Raw genomic sequence first — 19,537 nt, 5'->3', positions numbered from 1 at the left:
CTATCCTATCCATCCCATTCATCATCTTATACGTCTCAATGAGATCTCCCCTCATTCTTCTAAACTCTAACGAGTACAAGCCTAATTTATTCAGGATTTTCAAAATTGCTAATACATCTTCCCTCAGAATGAACCTCCTCCATCCTATCAGCCTGTATCACACACTCATTCTCAAAAACATGGCCCCGCTCCCTAGTGAACACCGAAGTATTCATTTAACGCCTCACTTGTTTTTTCATCCTTACATTGACGAAGCAGCTGAAGATGCTGGAACCTTGGACACTACCTTGAGGAAGTCCTGCAGTGATATCCCACTATATAAGACTGAATTAAATAAATGATGTCAAAGTGCAAAATTGGGTGAAGTTGACGGTTTACGTTATTGACAGTTTTTTTGCTTGGATTTAAAGGTCATTGTTTCTGACTCTCTTACATCCATTTTATATAATGCACCTTTTCCAGTGGAAAGATTTTGTGATAAGTACAGGGGAGAATTAGTCAAACTAAATTATGTGAATTGATACCATTTGTGCAGCAGCAACTCTTGTTTTTCTAGTTCAGAAGTTTGTGGTTATGTCTGAACATATCCAAAAGCAAGGTGTAAGGGATATGGGCCAAACACGGGCAATTGGGACTTGCTCAGTCATTTAAAACAAAGGGTGGCATAGACAAGTGGGGCCGAAGGGCCTCTTTCCATGCTGTAAACATCTTTGAATCTATGGAGAAGTGGACAGCAACACAAGTTTGTATCTCATATGCTGCTTTATTCAAAGTCTACACAGCAATCACAGGTAGTATAAGAACTGTTTTCAGACGTGGCCTTCATTGTGCTCAAATGCCTCTATGTCCTCACCCCTTCGTCCCTCTGTAACCAGCTCCAGCTCTACACTCTCCTAGAGATCTGCACTCTCCAATTCAGCCCCTATGCGTGTTGCTGATTTTAATCATTCTACCACTGGTGGCTGTACTTTTAGCTGCGAAGACCTAAAGCTCTAGAATTCCTTCCCTGAACGTCTGCACCTCTCTTGTGTGTAATGAAATATTAGGTCAGCTCTGATGAAGGGTCATCAGACTCAAAACATTGGCTCTAGTCTCTCTTCACAAATGCTGTCAGACCTGCTAAGATTTTCCAGCATTTTCTGTTTTTGTTTCAGATTCCAGCATCCACAGTTTTTTGCTTTTATCTAATATCTCATTATGTGGCTTATGGTCGGCGATGTTCCTGTTAAGCACCACAGGATGCTTTACTGTATTAAAAGGGCTCTGTAAGTGCAAGTTGTTGTAGCTGTTGAGTATGGCACAATAATCAGCATTAGAGACTCACAGCCTTAACTGGAATCAGCATGATATAACGTAAGGCTTTCACTGTTTTGTGACATTAGTGCAGCTGTTAATGTTTGTGTGCTATTTAAATCTGTAGCATCAGGAGACAAGCTTTGGAATTCCCTGTTATAGAAACAGTTGCACTTTTGGATGAAATGAATTTCCCTCTGTCCTATTCTGGTTTAATTCTTTCCTTTTACAATGGGACTGGCCTCTTGTCGAGCAATTCCCAAAACTGGTTAATTGGTGGATTACTCCTCCATATTTGGCCCTCAAAGGGCTTCACGAACAAGTGTCTTTAAACCATATCTCTGGCTTGCATGGAGTCTTTTTCCCAAGATTCACTGAGGTGCCTGTGGGCTGAGTGTGATAGAAATCCGCTGCAGTAATTTGAATTATTTATACGATTTTTATCCCTTGGATAGAATCTCCCTCGTGCCATCTAAGCTGAAGGAAAATGATCTGCCTACCCCACTTTCACCATGACTGTTCTCATTACATGGACCTTCCATGCTGGAGACAGGATTAGGATTTAGGTTGATCTTTGGAGTCTAGGCTCTCTTTAGAATTGCTCTCCACAGATAACTCTTTAGGTTTGTCATGGGCAATCTCCTCTGTGATAATCTCCAGTGAGTCTTCACCAATCACACGTTGAACCTTCTCACCTCTAGCAGCCAATATTTCTTCAATATTCCTGATGACATCAATGAGAAGAATAGTTTTTAAGTTTAGAAAAATACTTTGTAAACTTTTAACACATTTTATTTATACTAGATGCACAGATGGAGTGTCCAAAGATGGATTGGCCATGGTAAATGCACAGGGTTACAGGGATAGGGGGAGGGGTGGGCCTGGGTGGAATGCCCTTTCAGAGAGTTAGTGCGGACCTGATGGGCTGAATGGCCTCTTTCTGCACTGTAGGGGTTCTGTGGAGCTGGACAGCAAGTGCCACCTTCAGGTGAAACAGTTAGAAGTTGGGAGTTAATTGGGGAAAGGTATGTGGACAGAATTCAGACTCCATTTTAAAGCGATATATTCTGTACTGTAATGTAATACTTTAACAGATCAATAAAGTGGTAAAATGAAGAGGAATTTGCGTACAAACTAGAGATGGGAGAAACAAAGAGGCTCTGTAGTGTCACCACTAGCAGGAGGGTGTAATCACAGTGTGACATGTTTACATAGGGAGTTTACATAATAATTTATTTTGGAAACAGGAGTTCACTGATTGATAAAACATAGAAAGAAGCCACTCAGCCCATTGTGCCTGTTCCAGCATTTTGAAATCGCATTCGGTTAATCTCATTCTTCCTAGTTCATTTTCCCATGGCCCTACGATTTTTTTTCCCCTTCAAGTATTTATCCAATTCCCCTTTGAAAGTTTCTCTAGACTTTACTTCCACACCCTTTCATGTAGCTCTAGATCACAGCTTGCTGTGTAAAAAATAGAGGTCACAGGGAGTCCTGTCAGTTCTTTTGCAAATGGTCAAAAATAGAGTTCTCTGGTTTCCAATCCAATTCCCAGTTTCTGATTAGCACACATCATAGAAGACTACAGTGTACAAGGAGGCCATTTGGCCCATCGAATCTGCACTGACCACAATCCCATCTGGGCCCTATCCCCACAACCCCATGCATTTACCCTGGCTAGTTCCCCTGACACTAAGGTGCAATTTAGCATGGCCAATCTACCTAACCCACACATCTTTAGACTGTGGGAGGAAACCGGAGCATCTGAAGCAACCCATGCAGACATGGGGAGAATGTACAAACTCCACACAGACAGTGAGCCAAGCTAGGAATTGAACCCAGGTCCCTGGTACTGTGAGGCAGTAGTGCTAATCACTATGCTACTGTGCCACCCAGATGTGAGCTTTCTCTCTGGAATATCACATTGAGAGTCACAAGGACCCAGTGAATGGTACAAGCTCCTAGATATCACTTTATTTTAGTCACTTGGCCTACTGGCTACATCACATACACACAATGTTAAATTAAGCTTACTTTTTCCCATCAAGGTCTGAAAACCATCCCAAATTGTCTGCTATGATGTGATGATTGCTACACCCAGGACATGTTACAATGACCACTCCATTATGGTATGCAAGCTTGGAGATCCTCTTTGTAGATCTTGCTTGGCAAACCTGAAAGAAGATAAAATGTTTGTTTGTACAATAACAGGGAGTGGTTATGTGCCTGCTTGCATTGTCTATCTGTCTGGTTTTAGTCAGCCTTTCTGTATCATTTCTTTTGTATTTGGTAGCTGGCCTTCCCTGTCAGCTCACACTGGAAGCTGCTGCAGGACCCAGGCAAACAGTTGTCCAATTCTGACAACCGCACCACCCTTCATGGCTTCGCTCAGAAGTTCTGAATCGCTCTGGAATTGGAGAGGAATTCTCCATGACCCCACTCCCACATTTGGCCTGGGATTGTATTTTGTTTTCTGCCTTTCCCAGAAGACTATACTTCTTGGATGGGTGAGGAGTGTCTGTACTGTGATGCATGAGGGATCATAACTGTGTAGGACACATTGGCTGAATCAATAGGTGCTTTTATCTGTCATTTTCCATATATCCACTTATCTATCTCATAACAACCTTGTAAACTGAGTCAAGATTAGTATTATATATCCACCATCTCCTTCTACTGAGGTACAACCTCAGTTTCTAAAACCATATAAAGCAGCATTCACAGAAATCCAGGAAGCAATTGTCTGACACAGGAAATAAATGGTGCTCGAGAAACCGCAAACATTTAATAGAGTAATGAAAGAAATATTTATTGAGCTATGAACACCCAGAGTGCTTTACTACTACTAAAGTGTGGGCACGGCAGCAATAACAACATACAAAATAGAAGTAGGCCATTCGACCCCTCAAGCCTGCGCTGCCATTCAATAAGATCATGGCTGATGTTTGTGTTTTGAATTCCACTTTCTCATCTATCCGGATTACATGAGATTCTTGTTAGTCAAGGGAATCAAACTTCCTGATGAGATAACCCACTCATTCTAGATATCAATTTAATAAATCTCTATACTGCATCTAACACATTTATATCCTTCCTTAAATAAGGAGACCACAGACTACACAGTATTTGAGATGACGTCTTATCAGTTTCCTGTATAACTGGAGCATAACATCCTTACTTTTATATTCAATTCCACTCAAATTAAAGGATAGCATTTTACTAACCTATAAAAAAAGAAACAAGGCAGCCAATTTGTAAATAGCAAGATCCCATGAACAGCAATGAGATAAATGGCTAGATAATCTGTTTTCAGTTAAGTTGACCAAGGACTACAAATGAGAGCACGCCTGCTCTCTTTCGAAGTGGTGGCTGTAGAATCCTTTACATCCACCTGAAGGGCAAATTGGGTTTTGGTTTAACACTTCATCGGAAAGATAAGCTCTCCGACAGCGCGGCACTCCCTCAGCACTGACCCTCCGACAGTGCGGCGCTCCCTCAGCACTGACCCTCCGACAGTGCGGCGCTCCCTCAGCACTGACCCTCCGACAGTGCGGCGCTCCCTCAGCACTGACCCTCCGACAGTGCGGCGCTCCGACAGTGCGGCGCTCCCTCAGCACTGACCCTCCGACAGTGCGGCGCTCCCTCAGCACTGACCCTCCGACAGTGCGGCGCTCCCTCAGCACTGACCATACATTGATATAGTGAGCGGGTCGATTCTGGGGATTTATATGGGATTGTTTCTTGTGAATGGAGCCGGGTCCTCACCTTGCAGGTATACACCAGCTGGTAGTGGGTGGCGGCGGCCTGGGGCAGGCTTTTCGCGGCCCTCCACCCTGAGGCTCTGAGCAAGCCGCCGCCGCTTGGAGTGAGGAAATTGCGGCCTGCGGGGAACCTCCGCCCCGAGGCCGCTCCCCACAGCCGGGCGACTGCAGCTCCCGCTCGCCCCAAGCGGCAGAACGCGAGGCCCAGGCTCATGGCTCGAAGTTAGGCCGCAGCTCGGTTTCTATGGAAACCAGATCGTTCCCGCTCAGGCCGGCACTTCCGGCCACGCGGCGTCATCGCGTCACGTCCGGCGCCTTTAGGACTAGCTGCCGCGCAATGGGCCGAATGGCCTCTGTGTGTAATTGATTCCTCCGCGTGAAATCTGTAGTTGGAGTGGAGCTTTGTAATGTTTAGTACAGACGAAGTCGCTTCATGGCCATTTTTATTGGAGCATCAAAAATAGAAGAAAGGGAAAATACTTATTCATAGAAACTGGAGGGAGCCATTCAGCCCTTCGAACCTGCCCCGCTGTTAATTTTGATCATAGCTGATCATCAAATTCAATATCGTGATTTTCCCTTTCCTTCCCATATCCCTCGATCCAGTTAACCGCAAGAGCTATATCTAATTTCTTCTGGAAATCACACAACATTTTGGCTTCAGTTACTTTCTGTGGTAGTGAATTCCACACATTTACCACCATCTGGGTGAAGAAATTTCTCCTCACCTAAGTTCAAAAAGCTTTACCCTGTATTCTTGGACTGTAACACTAGTTGTGATGATGGGTCATCTAGACTTGAAAAGTTGGCTCTATTCAATTGGCAGTTCAGTCAGCAGTTAGAAAGGCTAATGCAATGTTAGCATTCGTACCGAGAGGGTTAGATGCAAGAGCAGGGATGTACTTCTGAGGCTGTATAAGACCCCATTTGGAGTATTGTGAGCATTTTTGGGCTCCATGTCTAAGGAAAGGTGTGCTGGAATTGGAAAGGGTCCCAAGTAGGTTCACAAGAATGATCCCTGGAATGACGAGCTTATTGTATGGTTGTACGGTTGAGGACTCTGGGTCTGTACTCATTGGAGTTTAGAAGGCCAAGGGGGATCTTATTGAAATTTACAGGATACTGCAAGGCCTGGATAGAGTACGTGGAGAGGATGTTTGCACTAATAGGAAAAAATAGAACTGGAGGGCACAATCTCAGGCTGAAGGGACGATCCTTCAGAACAGAGATGAGGGGGAATTTCTTCAGCCAGAGAGTGGGGAATCTGTGGAACTCTTTCCTGCAGAAGGCTGTGGAGACTAGGTTATTGAGTGTCTTTAAGACAGAAATAGATAGGTTCTGGATGAATAAGGGGATCAGGGGTTATAGGGAAAAGGCAGGAAAATGAGGATGAGAAAAATATTAGTCCTGATTGAATGGCAGAGCAGAATCAATGGGTCGAGTGGTGTAAATCTGCTCCCATGTCTTATAGTCATATATTATTCATTCTCCACAGATGCTGTCAGATCTGTGAAGATTTTCCAGCATTTTCTGTTTTTGTTTCAGATTCCAGCATTCACAGTATTTTGCTTTTACCCCTTGTTCTGGACTCCTACCATTGAGCCCCATCTGGGGTGAAAATATTTTTTGGACGGCACTGTGGCACAGTGGTTAGCATTGTTGCCTCACAGTGCCAGGGACCTCTGTTTGTTTCCTGGCTTGGGTCAGTGTCTGTATGGAGTTTGCAAGTTCTCCTGTGTCTGCGTGAGTTTCCTCCAGGTTCTTTGGTTTCCTCCCACAGTGCAAAGATGTGTGGGTTAGGTGGATTGGCCATGCTAAATTGCCCCTTAGTGTCTGGGTGACTAGCTAGGGTAAATGCATGGGGTTATGGGGATAGGGCCTGGGTGGGATTGTGGTCGGTGCAGACTCGATGGGCCAAAAGGCCTCCTTCTGCACTGCAGGATTCAATGAACGTTCTTTCTGAATCTATTCCTGTTCAAATTTTGTAAGTTTCTACAAGATTGCCTCTCACTCCTCTAAGTTTCGATGAACTCCCTAACTGACTTAGTCTCTCCTCATATGACAGACCTGTCATCCCAGGAATTAGCCTGGTAAACTACCTCTGCACTTCCTCCATAACTTCCTCAGATAAAGACACCAATACGGCACACAATACTCCAGGTATGGCTTTACCAACACTGTATACGATTTCAGTAAAATATCTCTACTCTATACTCAAATCCTCTCGCTATGAAGGCCAGCATACCATTTGCCTTCTTTAGTGCCTGCTGTACCAGTGCACTTATTTTCAGTGACTGATACACGAGGACATCGAGTACCCACTTCATTCAATTCACGCCAATTCAAAATATAATCTGTCTTCCTATTTTTGCTGCCAAAGTGGATAACCTCACATTTATCCACATTATACTGCATCTGTCATGCAGATGCCCACACACTCAGTCTGTCCAAATCACACTGAAACATCTCTGTATCCTCCTCACAGCCCACCTTCCCCCCCAACTTTGTATGATGAGTAAATTTGGAGATAATATGTTTAATTGCTTCATCCTAATTATTAATATATAATGTGAACAGTTGGGGCCCTAGCGCAGATCCCTGCAGAACTCCACTAATTACTGACTGCCAAACAGAAAAAGACTCATTTATGCCAACTCTTTACTTCCTATCTGCTAACCAGCTTTCTATCCATCTCATGACATTACCTGCAATCCCATGTGCTTTAACTTCACATATTATGTGGGACCTTATCGAAAGCCTTCCGAATGTAAACTACATGCACTGGTACCCCTCTGTCAACTTAGTTTAAAGTTTGTTTATTAGTGTCATAAGTAGGCTAACATTGCAATGATGTTAAAGTGAAATTCCCCTAGTCGCCACACTCCAGTGCCTGTTCGGGTACACTGAAGGAGAATTTAGCACGACCAATGCATGTAAACAGCGTGTTTTTTGGACTGTGCGAAGAAAGTCAGTAAAAAGTCTGACAACACCAGGTTTTAGTCCAACCTATTTATTTGATAATATTCTCACTAGCTTTCGAGGGGACAGCCTCTTCGTCAGGTGAATGGAGAGTTCTGGCCTCAGACAGAGCATATAAAGCACAGACAGTTTAGAGATTACTGATTAAAATGCGAATCCTTACACCTAACCTGCTGTTCAAGACCTGAAGTGGCTGACAATGTGAGTGGTAGGAGCACTGATCACCAAGTTCCGCACACATGAGGACGGTCTCAACAGGGATCTTGGGTTCATGTCGCACTATCTGTAACCCCTGTGACTTGCCTGGGTTTGCAAAACCTCACTTACTGTACTGTCTGGAGACAATACACATCTCTTTAAACTGTGATCAGTGCTCCTACCACTCACATTGTCAGCCACTTCAGGTCTTGAACAGCAGGTTAGGTGTAAGGATTCGCATTTTAATCAGTAATCTCTAAACTGTCTGTGCTTTATATGCTCTGTCTGAGGCCAGAACTCTCCATTCACCTGACGAAGAGGCTGTCCCCTCGAAAGCTAGTGAGAATATTATCAAATAAATAGGTTGGACTAAAACCTGGTGTTGTCAGACTTTTTACTGTGTTTACGCCAGTCCAACGCCGGCATACCCACATCATGACTACGAAGAAAGTCACACAGACATGGGGCAGGGGGGCGGTTTTCAGGTCAAGTCTTTTGGGTGGGCCAAACAAGTAAACGAACTTAAATTACGTTCGGACAAAGAAAAAGGGGGCAGCTCCCCAAAAGGAGGGGAAACGGCCCGAACAGAAACAAAAAGTACAAAGGAAACTTAAGACACGTCAAATCAAAATGTGATTGTCGGGGTCTATAATGCACCTCAGCCCCTGCGGTGCCCAATGGGCATGGAAGGCCTCGAGTGTGCCCGCGGACACCGCGTGCTCCCTCTCCAGCACACAGACACAGGGAGAATGTGCAAAGTTCGCACAGACAGTGACCCAAGCCAGGAATCAAACCTGGGAACCTGGCAGTGTGAGGCAGCAGCGTTAACCACGGTGCTGCCCTAAAGTTCTGCTCAGTGTCCCTTTGATCCCAGTTTGTGTTGCCAGTGAAGCATAATCTATAACCTATATTGCTTGATAGGGCGGACGCAACACGGTTTCATTAAAGGGAAGTCGTGTCTGACAAATTTACTGGAGTTCTATGAGGATGTGTCTAGGGCAGTGGATAGAGGAGAGCCGGTGGATGTGGTCTTTCTGGATTTTCAGAAGGCGTTTGACAAGGTACCTCACAAGAGGTTATTGCAGAAGGTCAGGGGACATGGAGTTGGGGGTAGGGTGTTAGCGTGGATAGAGGATTGGTTGTCAAATAGGAGGCAGAGAGTGGGGGTCAATGGGTGCTATTCGGATTGGCGGTTGGTGACTAGTGGGGTGCCCCAGGGGTCGGTGCTGGGGCCTCAGCTATTTACCATTTATATAGATGATCTGGAGGAGGGAACCGAGTGCAGGGTGAGTTGAGGAGGAACTTCTTCACTCAAAGGTTGGTGGTATCTTTCCAATTTTGTCAATGGAAGTAGGTGAACAACCAGTTTTTGTTTTAGGTGGTATTGAGAAGAGTACTTTCCAGAACACACATTTCAGTACTTCTTGGAATAGTACCACAGGAACCTTAGCATCCATCCTGAGCTGAAACGGGTTGTCCCGTTTAATGCCAAATTGAAAGATAAAATACCTGTTCTTTTGAGTTTATAAATTCGCTAGAAAACAAAGGAAACGTATCTTTAACATTTTTTCATGTGGATGATTTACCAAAATAATTCTTACCCCTGAGATTAGTGGGTGAGTTGAATTTTGATCCTTGCTATGTTGGTACGAACTGCGCGATGGTATGATGTAAAGTTTAAAAATACATATGGCCATTGAAGCTAATATCAGAACATTGGGATAATAGAGAAAGTCAGCAAGAATAAAGAGTTGTCTTTTAAGTGCTGATAGCACACTACCATTTTCTGATCCTAGTTTGACATAGTTTATTTTTTAGATTAAGATTGAATCAATGCTGACTTCATTGATCACAAACTGGGACATCTGACAGATAAGTTAGATGAGAAATTGAGGATTTGTTTGAGATTGAGGAGAAACATTGAGTGCAAATGGCTTAAGTAGAAAGTGACTGAATTAAAAAATAACCTAGAAAATATTTTTATAAGTTTCTGCATTGGTTCGTCTCAAAATAAGGAACCTGTCGGATATCTGTTGCTGTATTGGCTGTTAGCAAATCTTGTAAAGTTATTGTATTTAAATCAGTCTTGATTTGTTTCCAAGCCAATGATTTGGGAATGAAACGAAGCATGTTTCTGTGATTAAGTGTATGTTTTTTTTATTATTATTGTTATTATTTTGCAATTTTGAGGTTATCCACTTTGGCAGAAATAATAGGAGGAATTATTATTAAAAGGGCGAAAAGCTGCAGCATGCTACAGTGCAGAGAGACTTGGGGGTCCTTGTGCATGAATCGCAAAAACCCAGTCTGCAGGTGCAGCAGGTGATCAAGAAGACGAATGGAATGTTGGCCTATATAGCAAGAGGGGTAGAATATAAAAGCAGGGAGGTCTTGCTGCAACTGTACAGGGCACTGGTGAGGCCGCAACTGGAGTACTGTGTGCAGTTTTGGTCACCGTATTTGCAAAAGGATATATTGGCCTTGGAGGGAGTACAGAGAAGGTTCACCAGGATGTTACCGGAGATGATCTGGAGGAGGGAACCGAGTGTAGGGTGTCGAAGTTTGCTGATGACACCAAGATTGGGGGAACGGCAAATTGTGCGGAGGATGTGGAGAGTCTACAGAAGGATCTAGATAGGCTGGGCGAATAGGCCAGGACCTGGCAAATGGAATTTAATGTTGGCAAGTGCGAGGTGGTCCACTTTGGTAGGAATAATGGTAGGAAGGATTATTACTTACGTGGAGAAAAACTGTAGCAGGCGACGGTGCAGAGGGACCTCGGGGTCCTTGTGCATGAGTCGCAAAAACCCAGCTTGCAGGTGCAGCAGGTGGTCAGGAAGGCGAATGGATGCTGGCCTTCATAGCGAGGGGGATTGAATATAAAAGTAGGGAGGTCTTGCTGCGGCTGTATAGGGCATTGGTGAGGCCGCAGCTGGAGTACTGTGTGCAGTTTTGGGCGCCGCACTTACGCAAGGATATTTTGGCCTTGGAGGGAGTGCAGAGGAAGTTTACTAGGCTGATGCTGGGGTTGAGCTATGAGGAGAGGCTGAATAAACTAGGCTTGTACTTGTCAGAGTTTAGAAGAATGAGGGGAGATCTCATTGAGACGTATAAGATGATGAATGGGATGGATAGGATAGAGGTGGAGAGGCTCTTCCCGCTCAAAGGATAGTAGGACTAGGGGGCACAGCCTCAAGATAAAGGGGGGGCGGTTTAGAACGGAGTTGAGGAGGAACTTCTTCATTCAAAGGGTAGTGAATCTCTGGAATTCTCTGCCCGTTGAAATGGTGGAGGCTACCTTGCTAAATATTTTTAAGACGCGGGTTGATGGGTTTTTGATAAGAGAGGGGATTAAGGGTTATGGGGAGAGGGCGGGAATGTGGAACTGAGCCACGACAGATCAGCCATGATCTTATTGAATGGCGGGGCAGGCTCGAAGGGCTAGATGGCCTACTCCTGCTCCTATTTCTTATGTTCTTATGTTCTTATGAATCTCTGGAATTCTCTGCCCGTTGAAGTGGTGGAGGCTGCCTCGCTAAATATTTTTAAGACGCGGGTTGATGGGTTTTTGATAAGAGAGGGGATTAAGGGTTATGGAGAGAGGGCGGGAAGGTGGAACTGAGCCACAACAGATCAGCCATGATCTTATTGAATGGCGGGGCAGGCTCGAAGAGCTAGATGGCCTACTCCTGCTCCTATTTCTTATGTTCTTATAAGGGAGTGACTATGTTCCCAGGTTCGATCAGAGCCCCTCCAGGCAGGGCTGAAGAGTGGACTGTCACTTTAAATGGAAGTGTCGCGATGTCAGGATGACGTCAGGCGGGTGTTTTGGGGCCGTATATAAGGGTTTCCCGGCAGCCAGCGCGCTCTCTCTCCGCCATGGTGAGTCTGAGGTCTGATTTGGCGCACTGATTGCAATCCGCCTCCATCCACCACCCTGCCGGCCCAACCGCCCCTCCAGCGGCCCGGCACCCATCCGCCTGCTGTCTGCAACACCCACAGCCCCAAATTCGGGCCCGATGTTGTCCCGCAGTCTGGCCCTGAGGGGCATGTAGAATTCAAGGCCCAGATCCCGCCGGAGGCAATCTGCCACCCGGGAGGGGACCCGGACTGCTCGCTGGAGCTGGACACCCGGGGGAAAACTCCGTTCGTGTTTTAATTCTAATCGTTTGTAGTAATTTATTGGGCTGGGCGCGGTGAGTTTGTGGGGGGTGGGGGGGGGAGACTTGAATGAGCTGAGCGGGCAGCAAAGGGTTAGAATGAGTCTCGAGGTAACAAAGAGGATAGGATATGGTTCCAGTGTAGGGTCGCATGGCCTATTATACAGACCAGGCTGGTTGATGTTGAGACCAGTGTCCTGAGGACGACTTTCAGGGAAAAGCTCTGGAATTCTCCATGGTGACCTGCTGGTATTTAACCACCTGAATAAACCCCATCAGCCAGTCATTGTTAGTGGGATCTTTGTGTAGAAATGGACCCCAATGCCCTGTTCATTGTCCAATAGCAACACAGTTCCTTTCAGAAATGATGCCTGCAGTTGTTTGCTGCAGGATTTGCACTGCATGGAGATGGTCCAATGGACTAGTAGTCCAGATGTCCAGGCTATTTCTCTGAGGAAATGTGTTCAAATCCCACCATAAGATTCAATAAAATTAGCTAATCTGGATTGTAAAGGTAGTTTCTGACAAACTATCATCAATTGTTACAAAACCCATCTGGTTTGCTAACATAGGAAGGAAAATTGCTGTTCTTATGTTCTGGCCAATGTGACACCCATCCTCAATAATTTCCTTGATTTTTTTTTCTGAAATGGTGCAGTAACCAGTCAGTGGGCAGTTAGGAATGGGCAGCAAACTGGCCTTGTCAGCAACACCCATATTCCTTAAAGTGTATTAAGAAATAGCAGAAGCTGCTGCCCTGTTTGGCAGGGAGGGGTTTGGATTATGTTTTGAGTGGGTAAAGGGATGGGGTGTGCGTGATGGTGAGCTTTGCTATGTCCTCAACCTGTGGTTTTTGCCCTGTTTCAGCCGAAAGGAAAGAAGGCCAAGGGGAAGAAGGTGGCCCCGGCTCCTTCTGTCGTCAGGAAGCATGAGGTGAAAAAAGTCGTCAATCCTCTGTTTGAGAAGCGACCAAAAAATTTTGGGATTGGTGAGTCTGGGAATCTGAAAACTGCAGTAAGCATAATTCAGTTGAATAAGTGGTGTTAGTGTAGTATTAACACTGACACGGGATAGACAGCCTTACTAAATCCTTGGCAGGGAGGAGTGCTGAGATCCTGGGTGTTGGGAGATCTGGTGCTGGAAGCCCAGCAGTTCAATCAATGCAGAGAGCAAATATTACAATGAGCTGTTCAAAATGGAATGTAAATGTGCAGCACTCAGGAACTTAACATAAGAAATAGGAGCAGGAGTAGGCCATCTAGCCCCTCGAGCCTGCCCCGCCATTCAATAAGATCATGGCTGATCTGTCGTGTCTCAGTTCCACATTCCCGCCCCCTCCCCATAACCCTTAATCCCCTTGCCTATCAAAAACCCATCAACCCACGTCTTAAAAATATTTAGTGAGGCAGCCTTCTCCACTTCAACAGGCAGAGAATTCCAGAGATTCACCACCCTTTGAGTGAAGAAGTTCCTCCTCAACTGTTCTAAACCGCTCCGCTCCCCCCCTTATCTTGAGGCTGTGCCCTCTAGTCCGAGTGGCATTCCCTACTGAGGAGGATTAGCAGGGTAAATGTGTCATGTTGCGGTAATAGGGCCTGGGTGGGATTGTCATCGATCAGACTCGATGGGTCTAATGAATTGTACTGTAGGGATTTAACGCCATCTGCTCACTATCGCATGGGACCAATACTGCATTCCTATGGTTGTAAAATATTTTATTGTTTCTTTCTCCAGGTCAGGATATCCAGCCCAAGAGGGACCTGACAAGATTCGTGAAATGGCCGCGGTATGTCAGACTTCAGCGTCAGAGGGCCATCTTGTACAAGCGTCTGAAGGTTCCTCCAGCAATTAACCAGTTCACCCAGGCCTTGGACAGGCAGACTGGTGGGTCATGGAAATGGAGAACAGCATGGGGAGGGGTGAATGGAATTTCTTAAGGTAGCAACATAGTGTGGATTCTCCCACTACCTATGCTCCAGAGATTCCAAGTTTAGTAGCTGGTGTGTGGACGGGTGGTGGTCCTCCATGTTTGTGGGTTTTGGCAAAGGTTGGATTTATGGGGTTTGGAGGTTGCAGATGATGTGAACAGAATATTTGCTATCTGAGCTTAACGGATGACATCCACCAAGATCGCTGATGCACTCCAAATCGCCACTCCCTGTGCATGGAGACAGACCTGTGTTTCAGTCCTGAATAACACTCTGCTTCTTTCCACAGCAACTCAGCTCTTCAAACTGGCCCATAAGTACAGACCTGAGACCAAAGTGGAGAAGAAGCAGAGGCTTTTAGTTCGAGCCCAGCAAAAGGCAGCTGGGAAGCCTGATGCTCCAACAAAGAGGCCAGCAGTTCTCCGAGCAGGTGAGGATGTGAGGCTTGACTTCTTGAAATTCAGCCTGTTTGTATGTGCCCAGTGAAGGGCTGGAATTGACTGTTGGGCACTGATTTCCCTGTGTGGATTCCAGCAGGCTTCATTCCAGGGTGTTCTTGTTTCAAAAGTTATTTTTATTGGAAACAATAGCAGGGCTGAGTGCTGACTGTCTATTCTGTGCAGGTGTGAACACTGTCACCACACTGGTGGAAAGCAAGAAAGCACAGCTGGTGATTATTGCACATGATGTTGACCCCATTGAGGTAAGAAGGTGAGGGCTGGCTGTCCCACAGTCAATTACTGCCTGTCTGATCTGTCCTCCAATAGGAAAATCCCATTTCTCATCCCTGCTTCTGATTTTAGAATTGTTGAAATAAAGTCTTAGTTCGTTTGAACTAAGTCAGTCTCTTTGCTCTCTCCTACTGCCCCCGCCCGCCCCCCTGTGCATATACAGTGCTGGTCTGGATGATGTTGCGATGATGTTCTGAATTTCTTCACCTGAAGATCAACATGTAGAGCAAAAAATAAACGAGCTTTTTAACCCTGAGCAACATCCATGACTGCACAAACTGAATCAGGACTTCTTATAAGAAGAGAAAAGAGTTGACATTGACAAAGAGTCATCTGGACTCAATGTCAGCTCTTATCTCCTTACAGATGCTGCCACACTAAAGATTTTCCAGCATGTTTTCTTTTTGCTTCAGATTTTAGCATCTGCAGTAATTTGTTTTTATTCAGGATTTTTTGTGTGTGACTATCTGTTTCTACCCAAGATCCCCCTCTGTGCAGTGGTTGGGCATGTTTGCATGTTCCTACTACTGGCTGACTGATGTTGAACTCCCTTTTTCAAATTTAGAGTACAGAATGAGGCCATTTGGCCTGCTATCTGCTAACTGTCTGAAGGAGCAGTTCACCCAGTGCTATTCCTCTGCTTTCCTTCAGTGCTGCCAAATCATTTGTTAATATAACGATTCACTTTCTCAAAGCCTCACTTTCAGGCAGCACCTTCCAGATCCCAATCACTCGCTGTGCTTATTTTCTCTCAATGCCAGTGATTTTCAATCTGCCCTTCCACCAATAACTGTTTCTCCCCATCTACTCTCTCCAGACCCTTCATTAGTTTAAATACCTCCATCTGTTCCCCCTTCTGAGGGGAAACAATCTCCATTTCTATAATCACTACATAATTGAAGCTCTTCTCCCTGAAACTATTCTTGTGAATTTTTGTTTGCACTCTGTTGAGGCCTCATGGTATCCTGTTTGATTTAATGTGTTACACTGCCCCTATAAATAAAGCCTAGGCTACTGTGTGCCTTAGCTGCACATCTATACCTGGGTCCTGTGTGACAACCTCATTAGTATTTTGCCTCTTCGCAGATAGACAATATAAAACATTCTTCCTCCTGAAATGATTCACTGAACTTTTTCTGTTAAATTTCATCTGCCACTTGGAGCATCCCAACATGTCTATGCCCCTTTGAAATAAAAGCAGAATGCTGGATAAGGTGCAATGGCTGTATGTACTCAATGCTGCCACACCTCATGTTTATCCAGCATTCTGTTTATTTCAGATTTCCAGCACTTATATTTTGTTTTTGTCCTTCTTGTGGCTCAAGTTTCACAGCATCTGCAAATATTATGCCCCCTACACCAGTCTAGGTAATTATGTAGAGCAGGTAACACTGAAACCTGGGGAACTTGCTGAAACCTTCTCCCCAGTCAAGAAAAACAACTTTTCACCAACTTCGTTTCTTGTCACTCAGCCAATTTTTTTATTTTCATGTTTTTGGTCCAACTTTTTTCCCCAAGACAGTTGTGCAGCATTTTATCAATGTCCTTCACTCTGAAATTCACTTCTAAACCACTCCACCTGTCTACCTCCATTGCAAGATGAGTGTTAATCTCAGTTACCCATCACCCATCCTGACCATTTGAAACTCAGACTTTGATATTTGCTGCTTTGAAGCATTGTAGGATCTTTCATTCACTTGAGGGTGCCACATAAATGTATGTTTTTGTTGATCTGTTTGCGATGTCCCCCCTCAGCTGGTTGTGTTCCTGCCTGCTCTCTGCCGGAAGATGGGAGTTCCTTATTGCATCGTTAAAGGCAAAGCCAGGCTTGGGCGATTAGTGCACAGAAAGACCACCACCTGCCTTGCCCTGGCTCAGATCAACCCGTGAGTACCCTGTTTGTAATCAATACTCATGACAAATGGGGGTGGGGTGTTATTGTTCAAGATTTTATCAACTGTTTAAACTTCTGCCTCATGCTGAGGGACGGTGCAGTAACTCATCATTGGGGTAGTCCTAAGCTCTTCAACACTGATGTCCTGATGCTGACGTAGCAGGAAAATGTTGCAGCATGGCCCTCTAGTCCACTGAGCAACAACTTCAGCCTATGTTCAGTGATCACCACTGACAGGATGCAGGAGCAGTGAGCCTCACCTCACTGATAAGAACATAAGAAATAGGAGGAGGCAATCTAGCCCTTCGAGCCTGCCCTGCCTTTCAGTAAAATCATGGCTGATCTGAAGTGGATCAGTTCCACGTTCCTGCTTTCTCCATAACCCTTAATTCCCTTGTCTATCAAAAATCTATCTACCCATGACTTAAATATATTTAGTGAGGTAGCCTCCCACTTCAACAGGCAGAGAATTCCAGAGATTCACCACCCTTTGAGTGAAGTTCCTCCTCACTCTGATCTAAACTGCCGCCCCCCCCCCCGCCCCCAATGCTGTCCTCTAGTCCTGCTATCCTTTCTAAGCAGGAAGAATCTCTACATCTACCCTATCCATACTCTTCATTATCTTGTACATCTCTAACAGGGTTTGGGCGTTTGACCCATATCCCTGATTAGAAGGTACATGTTGATGTGGGTATTCTGTTGGGTTGAAATGGATCTGCGATGATGTCTGAATTTCTTCACCTGAATGACTGTGTGGCATTTTGAGCTTTTTAACCCTGAGCAGTCCATTCACCCAGACTCTGTTCCCCAGCCTGTGCGCACAGTGTGCAGTAACTAACTGTTTTCTTTCCACAGTGAAGATAAAGGAGCGATGGCCAAGCTGATTGAGGCTGTGCGGACTAACTACAATGAGCGGTTTGATGAGGTACGCTGAGGTTGATGTGTAACATTTTTTTGCTAAGGGCCTGTGATGCTGTGCCACACGTGTTGATGCAAGGCTTGATGCATTTGTTTGTGTGAAAGCAACCCTTAAGATAGGGGGTCAGTTGAAGATGATTGCTCAGTGCCTGAGTTGTGAATGGGATAGAGGGGCTGATTAAAAGCAACCGCAACCAGTGTGCAGATACTGACCACTGAGTAAGGTGTTCCTCCACCCACAAGCTGCCTATTGTGAGGTGGTCCACTTTGGTAGGAAGAATGGTAGGAAGGACTGTTACTTACGTGGCGAAAAACTGCAGCAGGCGACGGTGCAGAGGGACCTCGGGGTCCTTGTGCATGAGTCGCAAAAACCCAGCTTGCAGGTGCAGCAGGTGGTCAGGAAGGCAAATGGGATGCTGGCCTTCATAGCGAAGGGGATTGAATATAAAAGTAGGGAGGTCTTGCTGCAGCTGTATAGGGCATTGGTGAGGCCGCCGCTGGAGTACTGTGTGCAGTTTTGGGCGCCGCACCTGCGCAAGGATATTTTGGCCCTGGAGGGAGTGCAGAGGAGGTTTACTAGGCTGATACCGGAGTTGAGGGGATTGAGCTATGAGGAGAGGCTGAATAAACTAGGCTTGTACTCGTTAGAGTTTAGAAGAATGAGGGGAGATCTCATTGAGACGTATAAGATGATGAATGGGATGGATAGGATAGAGGTGGAGAGACTCTTCCCGCTCAAAAAAGACAGTAGGACTAGGGGGCACAGCCTCAAGATAAAGGGGAGGCGGTTTAGAACGGAGTTGAGGAGTAACTTCTTCACTCAAAGGGTGGTGAATCTCTGGAATTCTCTGCCTGTTGAAGTGGTGGAGGCTGCCTCGCTAAATATTTTTAAGAAGCGGGTTGATGGGTTCTTGATAAGAGGGGATTAAGGGTTATGGAGAGAGGGCGGGAAAGTGGAACTGAGCCATGATCTTATTGAATGGCGGGGCAGGCTCGAAGGGCTAGATGGCCTACTCCTGCTCCTATTTCTTATGTTCTTATTGGACTCAGTCACTGCAGGCAAATCACCTCAGGATGGAGGTGGTGTCATTCAGCCCATTTGCCTATCAGCTTTTTGAGCAGCATTTGCAGAACCAATAGTGAATGGAATTAAGAATTTGTCAGCAATCTGGTTGGAACAGCTGATAGTGTACATAAAGCAATGGGAGTGTTAGCCTGGTCTGAGCTGTGACTTAACCTTCTCTCCCTCTTTCAGATCCGTCGTCATTGGGGTGGTGGAATTCTGGGCCCCAAGTCTGTGGCTCGCATTGCAAAGCTGGAGAAGGCCAAGGCCAAGGAGCTGGCCACCAAACTGGGATAAATTCCTAATCTGCTTTTGTATATACGAAGTAAAAAGTGGTTGTATTTAAAGAAATTTTGTCCTGTTCTTTGTTGAAGTCAGCAGATTTCCAAAGTTAACAGCTCAATCCATAATCCAGCTGAAACCCTTTCCCAGAGGGTGGAACCTGCTCTGACAGTAGTTGAGATGAATAGTAGATTCATTTAAGAGAAAAACAGTGCAGGAACAGGCCCTTTGGCCCATCAAGACCATACTGACACAATTCCTTTCTAGGCTCACCAGCCTGTAATTTCCCAGATTATCCCTATTGCCTTCCTTAAATGAACAATATTTGCA

At 45.4% G+C, this 19,537-nt stretch overlaps 2 protein-coding genes and 3 non-coding genes across 5 annotated transcripts; 4 read left to right on the top strand and 1 right to left on the bottom strand.

Annotated features, from left to right (window-relative positions):
* dnlz (DNL-type zinc finger) lies at positions 1-5,316 on the bottom strand. The gene is made up of 3 exons (XM_080212021.1): positions 5,059-5,316; positions 3,328-3,467; positions 1-2,017 (listed from the first exon to the last, which is right to left on the bottom strand). Exons 1-3 carry the CDS (start codon positions 5,266-5,268, stop codon positions 1,849-1,851), a joined length of 519 nt encoding a protein of 172 aa, XP_080068147.1. The 5' UTR covers positions 5,269-5,316; the 3' UTR covers positions 1-1,848.
* A 6,724-nt stretch (positions 5,317-12,040) lies between these two features.
* rpl7a (ribosomal protein L7a) lies at positions 12,041-19,276 on the top strand. The gene is made up of 8 exons (XM_080211767.1): positions 12,041-12,113; positions 13,218-13,379; positions 14,126-14,275; positions 14,609-14,749; positions 14,943-15,022; positions 16,806-16,936; positions 17,800-17,869; positions 19,118-19,276. Exons 1-8 carry the CDS (start codon positions 12,041-12,043, stop codon positions 19,220-19,222), a joined length of 912 nt encoding a protein of 303 aa, XP_080067893.1. The 3' UTR covers positions 19,223-19,276.
* Positions 14,463-14,532, top strand: LOC145358464 (small nucleolar RNA SNORD24). The gene has a single exon (XR_013889484.1). It is a non-coding gene; the product is annotated as a small nucleolar RNA SNORD24 (small nucleolar RNA).
* LOC145358462 (small nucleolar RNA SNORD36) lies at positions 15,231-15,311 on the top strand. Its single transcript, XR_013889482.1, has one exon. It is a non-coding gene; the product is annotated as a small nucleolar RNA SNORD36 (small nucleolar RNA).
* Positions 17,660-17,729, top strand: LOC145358463 (small nucleolar RNA SNORD36). The gene has a single exon (XR_013889483.1). It is a non-coding gene; the product is annotated as a small nucleolar RNA SNORD36 (small nucleolar RNA).
* Positions 19,277-19,537: the final 261 nt, after the last annotated feature.

The sequence above is a fragment of the Carcharhinus amblyrhynchos genome, chromosome 25 (assembly GCF_965287045.1).
Source record: "Carcharhinus amblyrhynchos chromosome 25, sCarAmb.v2.hapA, whole genome shotgun sequence".
NCBI classification, from domain to species: domain Eukaryota; kingdom Metazoa; phylum Chordata; class Chondrichthyes; order Carcharhiniformes; family Carcharhinidae; genus Carcharhinus; species Carcharhinus amblyrhynchos.
Note: the sequence above shows the minus strand (reverse complement) of the source record. Positions and strands in the feature narration are given on the sequence as shown.

Bases quoted from the DNA above. Each gene is read 5' to 3' on its own strand.
- dnlz (XM_080212021.1), bottom strand. From the start codon at position 5,268: ATGAGCCTGGGCCTCGCGTTCTGCCGCTTGGGGCGAGCGGGAGCTGCA. The intron at 3,468-5,058 runs GTGAGGACCCGG...ATCTTCTTTCAG, and splicing joins AGCTGGTGTATACCTGCAAG to GTTTGCCAAGCAAGATCTAC. The intron at 2,018-3,327 runs GTAAGCTTAATT...TGATGTCATCAG, and splicing joins TCAGACCTTGATGGGAAAAA to GAATATTGAAGAAATATTGG.
- rpl7a (XM_080211767.1), top strand. From the start codon at position 12,041: ATGACGTCAGGCGGGTGTTTTGGGGCCGTATATAAGGGTTTCCCGGCA. The intron at 12,114-13,217 runs GTGAGTCTGAGG...CGTGATGGTGAG, and splicing joins CGCGCTCTCTCTCCGCCATG to CTTTGCTATGTCCTCAACCT. The intron at 14,750-14,942 runs GTGAGGATGTGA...TATTCTGTGCAG, and splicing joins GCCAGCAGTTCTCCGAGCAG to GTGTGAACACTGTCACCACA.